At 39.0% G+C, this 18,889-nt stretch overlaps 1 protein-coding gene across 1 annotated transcript in view; it reads left to right on the top strand.

Annotated features, from left to right (window-relative positions):
- The window catches only part of RAB39A (RAB39A, member RAS oncogene family), a 34,414-nt gene extending 28,111 nt beyond the window's left edge, over positions 1-6,303 (top strand). Inside the window, exon 2 of the mRNA XM_057749638.1 lies at positions 5,078-6,303. Within this exon, the coding sequence (XP_057605621.1) occupies positions 5,078-5,504 (427 nt within the window). The 3' untranslated portion in view covers positions 5,505-6,303. The remainder of the gene's footprint in view (positions 1-5,077) is intronic.
- Positions 6,304-18,889: the final 12,586 nt, after the last annotated feature.

The following is an 18,889-nucleotide window of genomic DNA, read 5'->3' as shown; positions in this document are numbered from 1 at the left end:
GTAGTGGTGCATTCATGGCTCATAGCTCAGCCTGAAACATTTTTTAATGAGGGAATACGTATGGAAGCTTGTTGACAGATGGACAAAGTGTATTGAAAGCAAGGAGATTATGTCAGAAAGTGATGTATTTGTCTTTTCTGAAAGTTAATTAAAATAAATTCTACAGCCAGAGCACAGATAATTTTTGACTCACCCATATATATATATTTATATTTATATACATACATACATACACACATATATATTCTTTTTCAGATTCTTTTCTATTATAGGTTATTGTAGGTATATTGAATATAGTTGCCTGTGCTGTACAGTAGGTCCGTGTTTTTTATCTGTTATATGTATGTGTGTTTCTGTTCCACAGTTCTGTAGGTGTATGCCTCTAGGTGATAGTGACACAAGGTCAATGAATCCTGTGGCATCAGCCCATTTCTTCCTGTTAGCTGAAACCTTTGGTCTGTTAGCTGAAACCTTTGGGATACCATGATTTTGTATAAGGCATTCCATAAGTTCATGGATAGTAGTGCTGGCATGGCTTGAGTCCACATTGAATGTCTGTTACACTGAGGACATGTCCATGTCCCCTCTATGATGGTTTTCACAGAGTAAGTTACCATATCCAAGATGTCAGTAACTGCTGGAAAATCGGGTATTAAGCAGTGACAGTTGAGAAAGCTTCTGTTGAGCCAGTCCCAGCCTCCGACCATGATTACTGTGAGCCCAAACTGGGATAAAAATACTGGCTGATGACTCTAGACAGGACATTTTGTTTCACCAACTATTAGGAACTCCTTCACAGAGAGGGCTTTTGGTGAGTATTAACATAAGATACAGTATTTGCATACTCAAGACCCATCCACACATCGCAGACCTCCTTATTATCAGTCTTATGATTTTCTTTTTTTCAACATGAATTGGTATAGATCCTTATTCTCCATCTCTTCCTCTGGAAAAAGTACCACTAAAAGTTCCACATATGGAAGGATTTCTCTTTTCCACTATTGAGTGGGGTTGACTGATGCCAGCATATTATTTAGAGCCATCTGTAAGGCAGACTTGAATTTTTTTTTCCTCTTTAATTATAGAGAAATCCAGGACTTCCCTGGTAGTGCAGTGGTTAAGAGTCCATCTGCCAGTGCAGGGGACATGGGTTCAATCCCTGGTCCAGGAAGATCCCACATGCCATGGAGTAATTAAGCCCATGCAGCACAACTACTGACTGAGCCTGCGCTCTAGAGCCTGTGAGCCACAACTACTGAAGCCCACGCACCCTAAGGCCTGTGCTCAGCAACAAGAGAAGCCACCTCACTGAGAAGCCCACGCACCCCAATGAAGAGAATGACCACATGCAGCAGTGAAAGACCCAACACAGCCAAAAAAAAAAAGATAAATGAATAATTTTTTTTTTTAATTATAGAGAAATCCACCTAAGATCATAGGCTGAGAGGGTGCTGCAGAAGTAGACATGCAGGATGTGTGAGCCCTGTTACTCCAGGTCCCCTCAGGTCCCGCCCCTATTCCTGCCTGTGTGTATGATTTTATATATGATTTCTGCTTGATGACAAAGTTCCCACCTGGTGAATCAGAGAACACCTAACTCTTGAGGAGCACTCAGACTGATTGGTCACCTGATGTTCAGGTGTTTAGTCTCTATCAAAGCCAGGTTTTAAGCCAAGAACTACTTCTCAGAAGTGTAATAGACAAAGAGGGCATGTCTGTATTCTAAAATGTCCAGCTGTCCAGTGGAACCTTCCCCAGGCTTTCTTTTAATCACTTATTCATTTAGTGAGACTTTCAAAGCCCAGAAGGAAATAGATATAAAATAACATGCAAAAGATGTTGTTGCTTGTGAAGAATTGTTACTCATCATTCCTTATAACTCTTGGATTCTTTACAGGGAGGCCTATCTACCTAGTTCTTTTAGGGTCTGTTCCCTTCCTCCTTGAATTATCTTCAAGACCTGGACTTTACAGGGAGGGGGGACTTCTCCGGTGGTGCAGTGGTTAAGAATCCGCCTGCCAATGCAGGTAACACGGGTTCAAGCCCTAATTGGGGAAGAGCCCACATGCCGCAGAGCAGCTAAGCCTGTGCACCACAACTACTGAGCCTACGCTCCAAAGCCCACGGGCCAGAACTACTGAGCCCATGTGCCACAACAAGAGACGCCACTGCAATGAGAAGCCTGCACACCGCAATAAAGAGTAGCCCCTGCTCTCCACAACTAGAGAAAGACCCAATGCAGCAAATAAATAAATAAATATTTTTTTACGTAAAATAAAATAAAATATCTTCAAGACCTTCTGAAGACCTAAGTGTCTCGACCCAAGAGAGGAAGATCCAGAGAAAGAAAGATGCTCCCTTATTATCTCTGTAAGACCTGCCTTTCAAGTTCCATTTTTTTGAACTTGGAGGCCTGTCTGTTCCCCTAAATAACTGACAGCAGGGATGCCCAGTTGTTTTAGGGAAAACCCTACCTCTTGTAACAACTAATTCTGAGTCTGAAGGCTAACCATATCAGAATTCTAAACGGACACAAACTGGAAAAAGGCAAATGTCCTATGGAGACCTTTTATTCCAACTAATTATTAATAAGGGCTGTTTTATAGAATATGTTACATATACTTTGCTATAATTTTATCCTATAGAACGGTTTGCCAACTGTATTCCAAATATGTTTTCAAAATTAAACACAAAGTGCTGGAAAATATGGGATTTCCTGCATTGTAAGACATGCTTCTGCCTAATAGACGAGCATTTCAGTGTTGAGTTTTTAACCACAACCGCATATTGTTTTAAATCATACTAATGGTAGATTAATTGCGGAGGTGGGGGTGACACAGACTTGGTGGTGAGTGAATGGAAGCTTTCAGTCTAGAAACAGCCTCAATTAGGTTTCTCTTAAGACACCGCACATCTGCCTAAATTCACATGTGTATAGATGAGTAGCAAAACAGCAAATTAATTATCCCTCAAAATTAAAAAAACAGCAACAACCTAAATGAACTGTATTATTTGTAGCTGCCAGTGATAGTGGGAGATTTTTTTCTTACTGTCAACAACTGCATGGTACGGTAGCCCCTGAGAGAGATTTTTTTTAAGTAGTCACTTGAGAACCTCTTTACTAGAAATTCTGAGGAGAAGGGGAAGCAGGAGATATGGGAAGGGGAAGTAAACTTTCTTCAACAGATGATACTTGTGGTATCAGGTCACTGACCTGAGCTGTGATTTCAGCAATAAGGATAAAGAAGGTATGCAAAAGTTGAAGAGTACCAAATAACCCACTGGCCCTCCACAAAGATCTTTGGTGCCTCAGGCAAATAACATATGAACTTGCTTAAGGATGATCTCAGCGCTTAAGATCACTGACAACTTGGGGTAATTCCCTGGCAGTCCAGTGGTTAGGACTCTGCGTTTCCACTGTAGGGGCCTGGGTTCGATTCCTGGTTGGGGAGCTAAGACTCGGCAAGCCATGCAGTGTGGCCAAAAAGAAAAAAAAGAAAAGATCACTGGCAGCTTGGAAACTGAGACTCATGTGATCTCTGGCTCACAACATTTAATACTTTCCCTCTCCAGTAAGATTAATTAATCCAATATAACAAATATTAAATTACATCCATCACTTGCCAGGCAATTGTTAGATACGTTTAAGCCTCAAGGAGCTTTGAATTGAGTAGGATACATACCAAGAAATCCAATCAGCACATTATGAAAATTGATGTAATCATAATGGCAGTATGCCAGAGGTTCGATGGAATTATAAGAGAGAAGTACCAAAGAGACATAGAGAGGGAGAAGACAGTGACAGGGAAGGCTTCTTATATGTTAAGATTTTTTTTTTATTGGCTGCATTGGGTCTTCATTGCTGCAGGTGGGCTTCCTCTAGTTGTGGTGAGCGGGGGTTACTCTTCATTGCGGTGTGCGGGCTTCTCATTGTGGTGGCTTCTCTTGTCATGGAGCACCGGCTCTAGGTGTGTGGGCTTCAGTAGTTACAGTGTGTGGGCTCAGTAGTTGTGGCACACAGGCTTAGTTGCTCCGTGGCATGTGGGATCTTCCCAGACTAAGGCTTGAACCCGTGTCCCCTGCATTGGCAGGCGAATTCTTAACCACTGCACCAACAGGGAAGCCCCTTATATGATAAGATTTTTGAACTGACTCTTAAAGAAGAAATAGGAGTTTGCTAGGCAAAATAGGGTAGAAGTTGTTCTAGGTAGAGAACACAACATATGTAAAGGCAGAAATATAAAACAGTATGGCCTTGCCTCTGTGCCTCATGATTCAGTCAGGAAACAAGTGGCACACTTGAAAAATTAACTGAAAAGAGTTCAATGAAGTGCCTATTCCCAGAAATGTGAGCAAGGTCAAGGGCAATCAACAAAGGATGTGAAGCATTCAGTAATAGCAACAGTGGGAAGCCATTAACGACCTGGCCAGAAGGGACAAGGAAAGGGAATGAGATTGCCAGACCCTGGTGAAAGCCTTAGCCAGGAGAGGGACTACCCAACAGGAACCTCAACCAGAAGAGACTAGACCTGTAGAGACAAACAATCACTAGTACGTACATCTAAGATTCATATCCCACGTCTGAACAATTTCCTGTTTCTTGAATAGGTACAGCCCAGGACTAACCCTGAAACTGACGTTATAACAAGTTTGCCCTTGTTTCTTCTTAACTGACGGAAAGAGGAGATTGTTGACTTAAATGATAGGGAGAGATTCTAAAGATCTGGTTTGCTGTGCAACATCTGCTCTGTACCAAATCTTGTGTGCCTCCTTTTAACCACAGTAATGTGATAATTATTCTATCAGATATTTAAAAGTAAAAACAAGTAATCCTGAGTGTGAGATGACATAGAAATGCTTATTTGTCTATCTTAAATATCTAATGTTGTCAGTGGATGAAACTGGCTTGCATATTAGTTTCATAGGATTTTTTTGTTCACTTAAGACACTTCTATTTTGACATAAACTCTAGTTAAATCGCATTAAGGTATCATCAGATTTTGTTATGGTGCTACATTGTTTGAAAGAGAGTGAACAACTTGTCCTTTTACAACCTTTTTTTCCATTTATTTTTCAGATCAATAACTCGATCTTATTACCGCAACTCGGTGGGTGGATTTTTAGTGTTTGACATTACTAACCGGCGGTCTTTTGAACATGTGAAAGATTGGCTAGAAGAAGCAAAAATGCACGTACAACCATTTCAGATTGTGTTTCTGCTAGTGGGACATAAGTGTGATTTAGCTTCACAACGTCAAGTTACAAGGGAAGAAGCTGAAAGACTGTCAGCAGACTGCGGTATGAAGTATATAGAAACCTCAGCAAAAGATGCTACAAATGTTGAGGAATCCTTCACTATCTTAACAAGAGACATATATGAGCTTATTAAAAGGGGAGAAATTTGTATTCAGGATGGCTGGGAAGGGGTTAAAAGTGGTTTTGTTCCAAATACTGTGCATTCTTCTGAGGAAGCAGTAAAGCCCAGGAAAGAGTGCTTCTGCTGACTTCAAACATGCCGAAGAACTAACAGATTGAGTGTCATTTTAGGATAAATACCAACATTAATAGCTGAATGATGTGATGAAAACATTTTAAAAAGTTATAAACCCCTGCTAACTCTATTTTGTAAGGTATTTGATTCAGAGCAATATGCTTACTTGTTAAACTGCCAGATTCGTATTTTGCTAAATTATCAAGCAAAGCAGACAACTTTTTCTGGAAACTGGAGTATCTATATAATTGCCTCCATTCTCACTTTGTTAGCATATAACTGACCATAAGATCTAAATACGTCAATATTACTCATTTTTCTTGACAGTTTGAAACAGATGTTTTGTGCATATATAATCTGATTGAAAAGATTTTTATCAGGAATTATATTCTCTAACGTTAATATTAAATAGTAAAGTGGATTTAAAAGTGCACTGTTCACTTACAAAATAAATAATCTCAGAGTTATGAACTAGGCCTAAAATAACAATTCCTCGTTTAAGGTACCAGGTTGTAAACCATTCTCTGAAATATTATTCTCCCTTAATATTCTGTGAACATGGGAAGATAAGTTTTATATTAATTTTTGTTCTCTGATTTATTGCTCCTGAAAATTTTGTTTTATAAGGATATCTAAGGATCCAAGCAAAATGTTTTATTGCAAATATTTATAAAAATAAAAATGAAGGATCAATATGAGCAAACATTTTGTTGTTTTAGTATACTGTCCTTATTTAGACAAGAAAAACAAATTTATGTACTGACATTTTCAAAGAAGGTAAATTCAATTTACCTTGAACTATTGTCAAAATTGTCAATATAGGTAAATATAGAATATTTTTAGTAATAACTTTTTTTGTCCAAGTAAATTTCCAAATTTCCCCATTTTCAATACAAGGAAAATGTAGAAAAGATTTTTCTGGGCAAGGATAATTGGCTAGATGTTTGATATAGTTAGCATTCAAATTTTATTTTACAACATCATCAGTAAAAGCAAAGATAGAATAATGAGTTAAGGCTATAAGATAATGTTTGAGTTTCCTAATTTTTAACTTGTTGATTAAATTCCCCTCCTGGAAGGGACATTTTTATGACAATGTCAAATATTTTATAATGTACGTTTCTATTATGTTCTGCAAACCATTCCTGATCACAAAGAAGCACCAAGTGAAGCTGCCTTTTTGGAATCGTAAGTTCTTTACTGTTTAACCATAGTTGCTTCATTTGTTTGAAAACAAAACTGGTACAGTAGAAAGAATATTTAATGAGAAATCAGAAAACCTGGTTCTAAACTTGCCTTTGCTCTCCATTATTCATACATGAGTAAGTAACTTAACTTCTCTTAACCTTAGTTTTTTTACTAAAACGAGGCTAATAACTTCATGCATGTAGTTCATGGAATTATTTTGGGAATCAAGTGAATCACGTAGAAAAGCTTTATAAATTGAGAAAGTATTGTACAAATGTGAAGTCAGTATCAGCTGCTGATGGGCATACTATCATGCTTACAATGGATGAGAATTTTTTTCTCCTGTTCTTTTCTTTTCCTGCATTCCCACACAGAGGGAGCAGAGAAGGTGTTTGGTTTCATGGGCCTGGGGCAGTTCTTGGTTTGTTGTATTTCTCTGCACTCTTACCCTGAAACACTGCTCCTCTAAAGTGGAAATGAGGGACTTCCCTGGTGGCGCAGTGGTTAAGAATCCGCCTGCCAGCGTAGGGGTCACGGTTCAAGCCCTGGTCTGGGAAGATCCTACATGCCAAGGAACAACTAAGCCAGTGTGCCACAACTACTGAGCCCACGAGCTGCAACTACTGAAGCCTGTGCGCCTAGAGCCCATGCTCCACAACAAAAGAAGCCACTGCAATGAGGAGCCGCACACCACAATGACGAGTAGCCCCTGCTCGCGCAACTAGAGAAAGCCCACTCGCAGCAACAGACCCAATGCAGCCAATAAATAATTAATTAATTAATTAAAGCAGAAATGATAGGGAAGAAAATCTCAGGAGACAATTCAATCAAAAGTCATGTCTGAATGTGGTCTTTGTGCCTCTTTGAAGTAGATGTTTAATTGTATGTTTCAATACTTGTATCTTTTCTAGGTTAATGTAAGTATTTTTATAGTGCTTATATAGAGTAGACTATAAATTACACGATCGCTACAAAATTTTTGAATATATTGTCAGCCTTTTCTATACTTGGATTAATTTCACTCAAGTAAGTTCAAATTATAATTGGCCAGATAAGAAAATACTGACCCCCCCCATGTGAAGTAGTCTGTTTTTACTGTTACAATTTAAAATCTTATATTACAATTTTCCATCAGTCCAAAGTGACATAAACTCAAATACTGAAAACTTAACAGTTAAGTAGAGTTATCTATGGCTACTTGTAAAGTTAAAGAGCTAAAATATAAAATGTGATTAAATACTTTCAGTGGACACCCTTTGTAATCCTGATGTTGGGGTAGGACTCATATTCAGTCAAAGTGTATGATGCGTTCCAAGATATAGAACAGGATTAAGGAATCAAAAGAAACAAATGAGAATGCAGGGCCCCATAAATTTGGTATTTACCAAGATCACACATGAGCAGAAGCAAGCCTAAAACTTTAGTTCTCCTTATACTTTGGTTGGTGTTCTTTCAGTTATCGTGCTGTGTCAGGGGTGTGTGTGTTGTGTGTGTGTTGGGGGGTGGGGTGGTTGAAGAAAATGGGAAACTGTGTAACTGAATCCACAAAATACTAAAATTGGTCTTAAATCATTATGATGAAGCAGCTGTTTGTGGTAAAAGAGTATTAAAATGAACAATGACTACAGAGATCTGAGTTCTTCTACCAGATTGCCAAATGTCTTTATAACCTTAGCCCAATATCTTTATTTATCTATCTCCATATATATATATATATATATATATATATATAAATAGCTGACCTATTTTCTTATACATCATTATATAGCATATGGATAATAATGCCAATGTAGTAAAAATATTAGCTCCAGGCGAAACATTTTGACTAAGGTTCTTAGAAGTCAAATACATTTGATTTTACATTAAAATTATTTAATTTAAAATTTAATTTAAATTTAAGCCTTATTTATTTAAAATTTTTTAAGTGATGAATGATGTAGCTAATTACTAAATATTTTAAATGTGATTAAAAAGAAATGAAAGAGTATCCAATCACATAACAAATTCATCCATGACAGAAATTGCTCATCTTGAGCAGGCTGCACTAACACTTCCCCTGCATGTAGAGATGTGATGTTTCGCTAAGTGGTAAGCTTAAGCCACAATGATTATGTAATCACAGTGCTTTTAAATGTGGCCTTTATATACATAATAGTAGCAAACAAGATTTTTTGAGCCTAGAAACTTGAGAGTTTACTCTAGGTTTCCAAAAGCCTCAAAGCAGTTTTTGTTTGTTTTGGTTTGGTTTGGTAGCAACCAAAGCAGTCATTTCTATTATTGTTAAGATAACTTTGTCAGTATTTTAATCCAACTTTACATCATGAAGAAACTGAATCTATGGATTAATAAAATCATCTTAGGACGGCTTTTGTCAGATTTTATATTGCCTTTGGTTAAATTAAGAACAAAACTTTCTTTGACTTTGTGAAATAAAATTCATATTTTATGGCAAGACAAGAAAAATTTAAACAAGAGATTCTTCTTTGCCCTTTGGCTTCCTCTCTCCCCGACTGTGCACTATTCATCAACCAAACCTCTCCCATTGGCAGGGACACCTGCTCAACATCAGCAAGACAACTCCTTAAAAGAGAACTTTCCTTCCTGAGCTTGTAAAGGGTCACAAGACCTACCACGGTGGCGCTTAGATCTGTATTATGTAAACTGTCAATAATATGTCATTTGATGTACAGCCCTCTGTCTCAAAAAACTTATATAAACTGTGTCTTACTTATAATGGGCAGAACAGTTCTAAGAGCTTTCCGAGATGCTCTTCACCAGGTTTTAATCCTCAAATTCAGCTCGAATAAAATTTTCCAATTCTTTCTTAGATCGACTGATTAATTTTTCTTCTATAACTCAAAAGAGTGCATTCTATTTGAATATTTTCCTTAGTGAGAAGGATTCAAAAGACTAAAAGACCCATTTGATAAGGTAACTTATTTGTTCCCCATGACTGCCTGGAGAGATTTAGTCAGAAATGTGTAATCATTAAGAAAAAATAATGAAAGACTATAGAGGCTTTAAAGTTAGATCCTTAGTATTTTAAAATAGTAGAATGCATTCCCAATCAGAAGCTAACTCTTGGATATTCCACAGCTGATAAATAGCCATCTCAGCTTCAGAACCTTTCTAAATTCCAGTGTTTTCACTAAACTTTCCTGAGCAACTGATCTTAAAATAACTAACAAACTGTTCTCCTGAACCTGAATGAACTACAACATGACTTGATTATTTCCAAAATCTTAATAACATGACTAATGAAGTGTGACATTCTAATCAATTACTATATAATCTAATCACATAATCATGGTATAGAATAAGAAGATATAAGAAAAATTTTAAAGACATTAAAAAACTGGTGGTCCTTGTTATGTCTCTGCGTAATTTTTTTTCTTTTTTTAAATAGTGTCTAAAACGTCATCTCTGTGACATTTGGTGATTATTAATTGATGGTTATTATGTTGAATTAATCCTGTTAAATGTGGGTTCCATATATTTAAATTTGTATATTCCACGGAGGAGCAAACACGTTTGCTATAATCATCTCTTGCCATTTTTTTAGAATGACAACCAATGGAAGAAAGATATGGTATAATCTTTTTGAAGTATGTTATTAGTGTTATTTGATTTTTAAATAATGAATAAAAAGAATGAGAATGAGAACTCTTATTGTCACAGGATTGTTACATTATCCATTTTTAGTGAACCATCTTCAGTGGTGCTTTTAAAGCAAAAGCAGGACTTCCCTGGTGGCACAGTGGTTGAGAATCCACCTGCCAATGTAGAGGACATGGGTTCGAGACCTAGTCCAGGAAGATCCCACATGCCGCGGAGCAACTAAGCCAGTGTGCCACAACTCCTGAGCCTGTGCTCTACAGCCACAGCTGTTGAGTTCATGTGCCACAACTACTGAAGCCCGCACACCTAGAGCCCGTGCTCCGCAACAAGAGAGGCCACCGCACTGAGAAGCTGGTGCACCGCAATGAAAAGTAGCCCCTGCTCGCTGCAACTAGAGAAAGCCCACATGCACAACGAAGACCCAACACAGCCAAAAAATAAAATAGATAAATATTTTTAAAAATTAAAAATAAAGCAGAAGCAACTATTAACTGCTATTAAATACCTGTGTGTATATTCACAAGTGAAGTACAAATAAGAATCAGGTAGAGATCTGAAACCCCTTGTGTGTTATGTAAGACCCTGGTGGGGTGTGTGGCAGAACACCACAGTAAACAGTAACATGTATGCAGCAAAATGTATGAATATTCACACTTTAAAGACAAGCTTATCAATAACCAGATCAGGTCAAATGTTTGCTGCCAAATGAGTTATCAAAAGAATTTTAGATTTTCAGCACCTTTTGGATTTCAAAATTACAGAAAAGGGATGATGGTCATCTACTATAGCTTAACAGATATTTCAGAAATTGTGACTTTTTTTGTGGTTAGTTCATCTTTGTCATGCTTCAGGCCTGCACATAGTAGGAACTTATTAAATTTTGAATTGAGCTGTTAAGTCATACACAATTTTCTTAACTTCAGCATATTCAGCGTCATACATGTAAAATATTTACAATGATTGGCACATAGTAAGCACTTGATAAATGTCATTTATTTTTATTTTATTTTTAGTGTAATTCTTTTAACTACGAAGTTGCCAAGAAGCCAGTTTTAATCCCCATGGTGTGCCAGAAACTAATTTTTTTTTTAATACTTATTTATTTATTTGGCTGCATTGGGTCTTAGTTGCAGTATGCGGGATCTTTGTTGCCACATGAGGGATCTTCCATTGTGGCTCTTCCTTGCAGCGCGCAGGCTTCTCTCTAGTTGTGGTTTGAGGGCTCTAGCGTTCATGGGCTTAATTGCCCCAAGACGTGTAGGATCTTAGTTCCCCGACCAGGGACTGAACCCATGTCCCCTGCGTTGTAAGGTGGATTCTTAACCACTGGACCACCAGGGAAGTCCCCAGAAACTAATTGTTGATAATGGCTATCTTACTGATCTGATTCTTGGAGTCAGGGAAGAATGCTTTAGTAGGACAAACAGAAGATGATATAGCTCTTGGGCATCACTGGCAATCACCAGCAGCATCTGACCAGATGGACAGGTGCTCAAATGAGCATAGGCCCTCATATCTCCAGAGCAGTTCTGGGAAGTCATCACCAGGAACAGTTAGTGCACATGCACTGTGTGGTAAGAACTGTAGGTCAAAGGATTGAGCTTCTTAGTCAGTTATACATAAAATGATTATTGGAATTGTTTTTCAAAAGATTTTTTGGTAATAGCTTTATTGACATGTAGTTTACAAACAATACAACACCCATTTAAGATGTGCAGTTAGTTTTTAGTACACTCAGAGTTGTGCAATCATCACCACAATCAGTTTTAGAACATTTTTGTCACCTCAAAAAGGAAATTCCCGTACTCTTTAGCAGTCACTCCCAATACCGCTTCCCACCCCACACCACTGGAGTCCTAAACAACCACTAATTTACTTTGTGTTCCTATATTTGCCTATACTAAACATTTCATATAAATGGAATCATATAATATGTGGTCTTTGATGACTGGCCTCTTTCAATTAGCATAATGTTTCTAAGGTAGTACCATCATTTTAATAGAAGTGTTCCTATTATGTAATGAATACTAGCCAATTGTACAAAATTTGGAAATTGCAAAAAATAAAACGATGACAGAAAAGTCACCATTAGACCCATCACCTGAAAACAACTAAGTTAATATTTAATATATTTCCTCTTAGTAATGTTGTAAAAAGAAAAAAAAAATCTAAGAATAGAGATCTAGAAAGTAGAAAGTGAAAGCCTCCTTTTACCCCACCCCAGTTCCACTCTCCTTGGAGAGAAAATCACCATTCACAACTTTATGTGCATCCTTCCTGTCTTTTACTTACATATTTACACATACAATACACACATATATGATGGGGGAGGGACTATATAAATGAAATTTTTATAATATTTTAATGTTTATATATTATAATATTTTTATATAATTTTATCAAAAGTTTATAATATTATTTTGTAACTTGCCTTTTACACATCATAAGGGCCTTGGAAATCTCTTCCATGTTGACCTATATTGATTTTTCTCTTTGACAGCTTCATGGAGTACCATAATATAGAGGGAAATATATATCCACTTTCAATAGTAGAAACTTATATTGTTTCCAGTTTTTTGTTACTATAAATAATGTTACAATGAACATATTAGTGAACATATTTTGGTGCAAATGTGTGAGTTATTTATATCATGGTTTCCTAAAAGTGTCCTTGCTGGGTCAAAGAGCATTGCACATTTTTCAGTAGTTGTTGCCAAATTTCATTTAAAAAGAAGTCAATAATATGGGACTTCCCTGGTGGCACAGTGGGTAAGAATCCGCCTGCCAATGCAGGGGACAGCAGTTCAGTCCCTGGGCTGGGAAGATTCCACGTGCCACGGAGCAACTAAGCCCGTGCGCCACAACTACTGAGCCCATGGTCACAACTACTTAAGCCCGCACACCTAGAGCCTGTGCTCCACAGCAAGAGAAGCCACCACAACGAGAAGCCTATGCACTGCAGCGAAGAGTAGAGTAGCCCCCACTCGCCACAACTAGAGAAAGTCCACTGGCAGCAACAAAGACCCAACGCAGCCAATCAATCAGTCAGTTAAAAAGTCAATGATACTCTCAAGAAACGTATAGAAGAGTATCTGTTGGGAATTCCCTGACAGTCCAGTAGTTTAGGACTCAATGCTTTCACTGCTCGGGCCCGGGTTCAATCCCTGGTCAGGGAACTAAGATCCTGCAAGCTGCATATCACAGCCAAAAAATTTTATTTCCCTCAGATCTTCATTAACACTAAATAATGGCAAAATTTTGACATATAACAGGCAAAATTTTTTTCATTTTAATTTGCATTTTTCTGTTCTGAGGCTGAACAGCCTTTATAAATTTATTGATCATTTGTTTTTTTCTTTGGTGAATTGCTTACTGGTATTCTTTTCCAATTTCCGATTGGATTGTTAGAATTTTTCTTACTGTTTTTTTAGGAAAACTTTCTATAGTACAGATAGAAATTATTTGTTTTGTATGTTGAAGTTATTATCTTCCAGCCTGTTATAACTTACTTATGTTATCTTTTGTTGTAAAATTTTCATTTTCTTTTATGTTTTCTAGGATTTCTGTCTTGGTTAGGAATTTCTTCCCTAGGCAAAAATTATAAAATACTCTCCTACATTTTACTTTTTTTGTTTACATTTTTATGTATCAGAACTTATTTACACATGGTATGACACAAGAATTTATTTCTGAGTAAACAGTCCATTATTCCAATGTCATTTCTTCCTTTCTCCAAACATCTGAATTGCCATCTTTATCACATAAATTTAAACGTCTATATTTTAGCACCATCTTTGTCTATACAAAAGCCATTTCCAGACTTCAGTTCCACTGATTATTATTCTGTTGTCAAGCTAATACTACATTTTCATTTACTGAATTTTTAAAAGATGGTGTCACAATGACTAAATCAATTGCTATAAGCCCTTCCCACATCCACCAACACTTTTCAGACTATTTCCCACTGAAGAGAACCAGGGCTCCTTTATGACAATGGCTGAGTCTTGGTCTGGAGCAGGAAATGAACAAAAAGAGCCTGGATATCTTGTCACACTAGAAAGTATCAAGGAATACTATTGATATAGCAAAAGGACTTAGAAGCAAATCTGAAGAGGCCAAAGCTGGGACAATATGAGCATCACAACGAACAATAGTATAGTAAAATAACATTAAATATTTTAAAGTCTGTGAATTCAAATTTGTAGAAAGGAAAATTCAATGTATAGTGAAAGGAGTCACTCATACTTCTATTCTGTGATACCCAGACCTATGTATTCAGGATACAGGGAGACTGTAGCATATAATGGTCTCTGATTCAAAGCATATACTGCATTCTTTAAGATGGAACCCCACCCTTTCAGGTTTTGTCTCCTGTATATACGGGTCTGTAACTGTCTTCAGTAAGCCATTTTACCTTTCTGGGTGTTGAGGTAGGTGGCAAGACCAGATAATTCCATAAGCATGAACCCACTGCTGCACTTCCTCTGCTATGAAGTTACTTCCTTGATCAGACCTAATGCTATAGGCGAATCCCTGGATAAGGCATCCTATGACAGTGAAGCCAAAAGCATTGCAGACAGTGAAGGTAAAACCATACGCAAAATATGTATCTATTCCAGTGAGGACAAATCTGTGTCCCTTTCATGACTGTGAAGATCCAATGTGATTATCTGCACTGAGTGGCTGATTGGTCCCTGTCAAGGGGGTCTCTAAGACCACACCCAGTTTCAGCAATTCACAGGAAGATTCACAGAACGCAGCAGATAGTCTACTCGTGGCTGTAATTTATTACAGCAAAGGATACAAAGCAAAATCAGCCAAGGGAAAAGGTACATGGAACAAAGTCTGGGGAAAAAGTCATGAGACTCCAAGGATCCCTCCAGGTGGAATCCCACAGGATGTGCTTAGCCCCCAGCAAGAAGTTGTGACAACACACGTGACACGCTGTCTATATGGAAGCTCCCTGACACTCAGCCCCCAGTGTTTTTGTTGAGGCTGATCACATAGCAGTCTCTGCTTGGCACGTATTCAGCATAAGCCATATTCCTTGTGCAGTTTAGGCAAACAAGCCACTCTCATCAGTTCTGGGGACAGTGAGAACCTTCCTCAAATCCAGGTTTCCAGATACCAACCTTGTAAGCAGACCTTCCAAAGCATAGTAGCCAGGCCTGCTAGGTGAAGTCCCCCATGGCCAATGGTCCTTGAAATATGTAGGTATTCCCTTTTCCCCAGATTATAGTCACCCAAGAAAACGGCTGCAGGTTTTGAGGGGAAAGGGCAGGAGAAACAATTACTATGTACATTTGCTGAGGTGTTGCAGAGTCTGATGCCGAACGCTCAGCCTCTTTGCACCAGTGCTGAATCACATCTCAGAGACAGCGTTTTGGGTGAAGTAGAAAGGACAGCATTATTGCTTTGCCAGGCAAGGGGGGGGCACTATCATTGGTATACTATCATCCTCATCCCTATTGGGGAGCCTAGTTCTGTAATGACCTCCCTACCATCAGCCCTGACCTGCAGAGGAGAGCTACAACTGAACTTCCTAGTGAGTGACACAGGTGCCCCTCTTACCAGGACATTCACCTGGAGAATTTTCCACTTGACAGAGCATGTCCACTTCAGCATGCTCACATCTCTGAGACTTTTAACCCTTCCTTTTACTATCAGTCATGGCAATTCTAGCACTCTAGCTTCATTTAGTGTGGATGTTACTTTTTCTGTTTCTAGAAGGCATCCCGGGAGAAAGTTGGCACCATCTCCTAGGGTCCTTGCCAGAGTATTAAATCCAAAATCCTGTGAAAATGCTCCCAAAACAATAAAATTTCCCTTATCCAACCTTATATTCTGGTTTACTGATCAAGAACCTTCAGACACCAACAGCGTGTGTAATCCCCCAGCCCCTGCCAGCACATCCTTTTGGGATATAGTCTCTTTCTTCCCTTATCAGGCCCAGCACATTCTTGACTGGGTTATATTATGACTTAACCCTGGTTAAGGCCAAGAAGAGAGGCACATGTTGCCTTGTGAGAAAAAAATCTGTATCATCAACAAGCCAGGAGAGGCGTTCTAGTTCTTAATAGGGAGGGGTGGACTTCTCAGTCTCCGAGGGTTCAGGATAATCTGGTAATTCAAGATTTTCTAGGGACTTCCTGGGTGGCGAAGTGATTAAGAATCCGCCTGCCATGCAGGGGACATAGTTTCCATCCCTGGTCCAGGAAGATCCCACATGCTGCGGAGCAACTAAGCCTGTGTGCCACAACTACTGAGGCTGTGCTCTAGAGCCCATAAACCACAACTATTGAGCCCAAGTGCCACAACTAATGAAGCCCATCTAGAGCCCATGCTCTACAACAAAAGAATCCACCGCAATGAGAAGCCCGCACACCACAACAAAGAGTAGCCTCCGCTCGCCACAACTAGAGAAAGCCTATACACAGCATATACACAGCAATGAAGACCCAATGCAGCCAATAAATAAATAAAAAGATTTTCTAGGTCATCAGACTAGATGACTTCACTCCATGTGTCCATCCTTTCTCCATCAGGGCCCTCCCTGACTTTGGCATAGAAGACCTGGCTTTATAGGGAGTTTAACTCTCTTTGAAGCTCGGTTACCTTGATGATTAAGTCCTGGTCCTGGTCCTTGGCTTTCTCCATTCCCCCACTGTAGGAGATGAAAGCCTCTTTGTAAGGTATCAGAGAATATTCTGTATCTCACACAGTTTCCAATTGACAGTTAATGCTCTCAGCTTCTCATTTTCATTTCCTTGTGCTAAGTGATAGCCACTCAATACCACTGTCCTTATACTTACTATAGTTACCCATATAGTTAGCATATATTCCTCAAACCAGCTAATGCATTCTCTTCTGCCGTATATCAAACAATTAACTGCTGGGGAAAGTTTTAACCTTTGATAGTGTACTTATCATACTAGTGAACAGGAGGGCAGGGATCAGGGCACAATTTTTGAAAGAAGGACACAGCCCAAGAACATAACATAAACTGATTAGACCCAAATGGGTCCAAGATGGCGGACAAGTCAACTTCCAGGCACCATGACAGTTCCAAGGCTGACCATGAGGATCAAAAATGGGCAGTGGCCCAATGCTGGAATACTCCGCCCATTTATTAGCCTATGAAATTACCCACCCTGACAAAGACTGACAACCCCCATACCCTGGTTGTCACCTTCTGCAATGGCCCACACTCTGTCTGTGGAGTGTGTGTCTCTCTAAAAAAATCTCTAAATAAACTTCTTACCTATCACTTTGTCTCTCACTGAATTCTTTCTGTGATAAGACATCAAGAACCTGAGCGTCATTAAGTCCTGAAACCAGGTATGTGATCTCAGTTGGAAGATCTTGGATTTTGGCCGGGTTTGAGTCCCAGCGTGTGGGTTTGAGTCCAATCTGACTTTAGGTGGGTTTGAGTCCTGGCACGTGGGTTCAAGTTGCAATCTGAGGTGTATGTTTCACTAGTAAGAAGTGATTCCATTTCAAAACCTCATTTTAGTTGCTCTTTTATTGAAAACCTCCTGGTAATGACTGTCACAGGATGGATTTCCTATGAAGCTGACTCTGAGATAGAGTTAGGCTGAGATGTTGAGGGCTTTATTCCTTTTTGTGGATAAGTTGCCAGAGATGGGCCTTCCAGAAGAGGTGTGGCTTAGGTGTGGCTTTGGGTGAGGTGGCTCTGCATCTGAGGCCATTCCTGAGGGAACTAACAGCTGCATGTTGCCTGTGGACAGCAGAGCTGGGGCAATAAGTCCTTCATGGAAGGGGATCAGGATGGGATATCTCAGTGTCCACCACAGAAACTTGTAAGTTAGAAGAGACTTAAGGGATATATCAACAATGTGCATTATATTGAGCATATGATCCTGGTTTAACTGTAAAAAGGACTTTTGTGACCATCAGGGAAAACTGAATTCTAAACAATAGTATTAATACATTATGTTGATTTTTAGGTGTGATAATAGTATTGTTAGGGGAACCACTGACTGAAACTGCCCACCCTGGCCAGGCACCATAGTAACCACTTGCAAGAATTTTCTTACAGCAGGAGGTCCTGGTAAGGAATGTGGAACTAACAAGCTAACACCAACCTGAAGAATTCAGGAAAGGTCAAAAGGAGAGAGGAAACTCAAGTCTGTGTGTCCCGTGCACCTCCCAGAATCCTCCTCGCTGGAATCCATCTTGGCTGAGTGATACGTGCGCCACCAGGAAGGACCTTGAGTCAGAGTGATTGGCCAGAGACAACCCATAAACCCACCCCATCACCACAAAACCCGAGATGGCGAGCCACATGGCAGAGCAATCCTCCTGGGTCCCTCACCCTCCTGCTCTCCGCCTGGGTACCCCTTCCCAATACATTCTCTTGTTTGTCAGCACGTGTGTCTCCTCGGACAATTCATTTCCGAGTGTTAGATGAGAGCCCTCTCTCAGGCCTGGAAGGGTCCCCCTTCATGTAAGAGTATTATAAAGGTTCTTAAAACAAGCCCTTAATGTTTTAGAGATACATTCTAAAATATTTATGGATGAAATGATAGGATGTTGGGAATTTGTTTCAAAATAATAGATTAGAAGTGAATT

Source organism: Hippopotamus amphibius, chromosome 9, assembly GCF_030028045.1.
Source record: "Hippopotamus amphibius kiboko isolate mHipAmp2 chromosome 9, mHipAmp2.hap2, whole genome shotgun sequence".
In the NCBI taxonomy this organism is placed as follows: Eukaryota; Metazoa; Chordata; class Mammalia; order Artiodactyla; family Hippopotamidae; genus Hippopotamus; species Hippopotamus amphibius.
The sequence above is the reverse complement of the archived record's forward strand: the minus strand, read 5'-3'. Positions and strand labels throughout refer to the sequence as shown.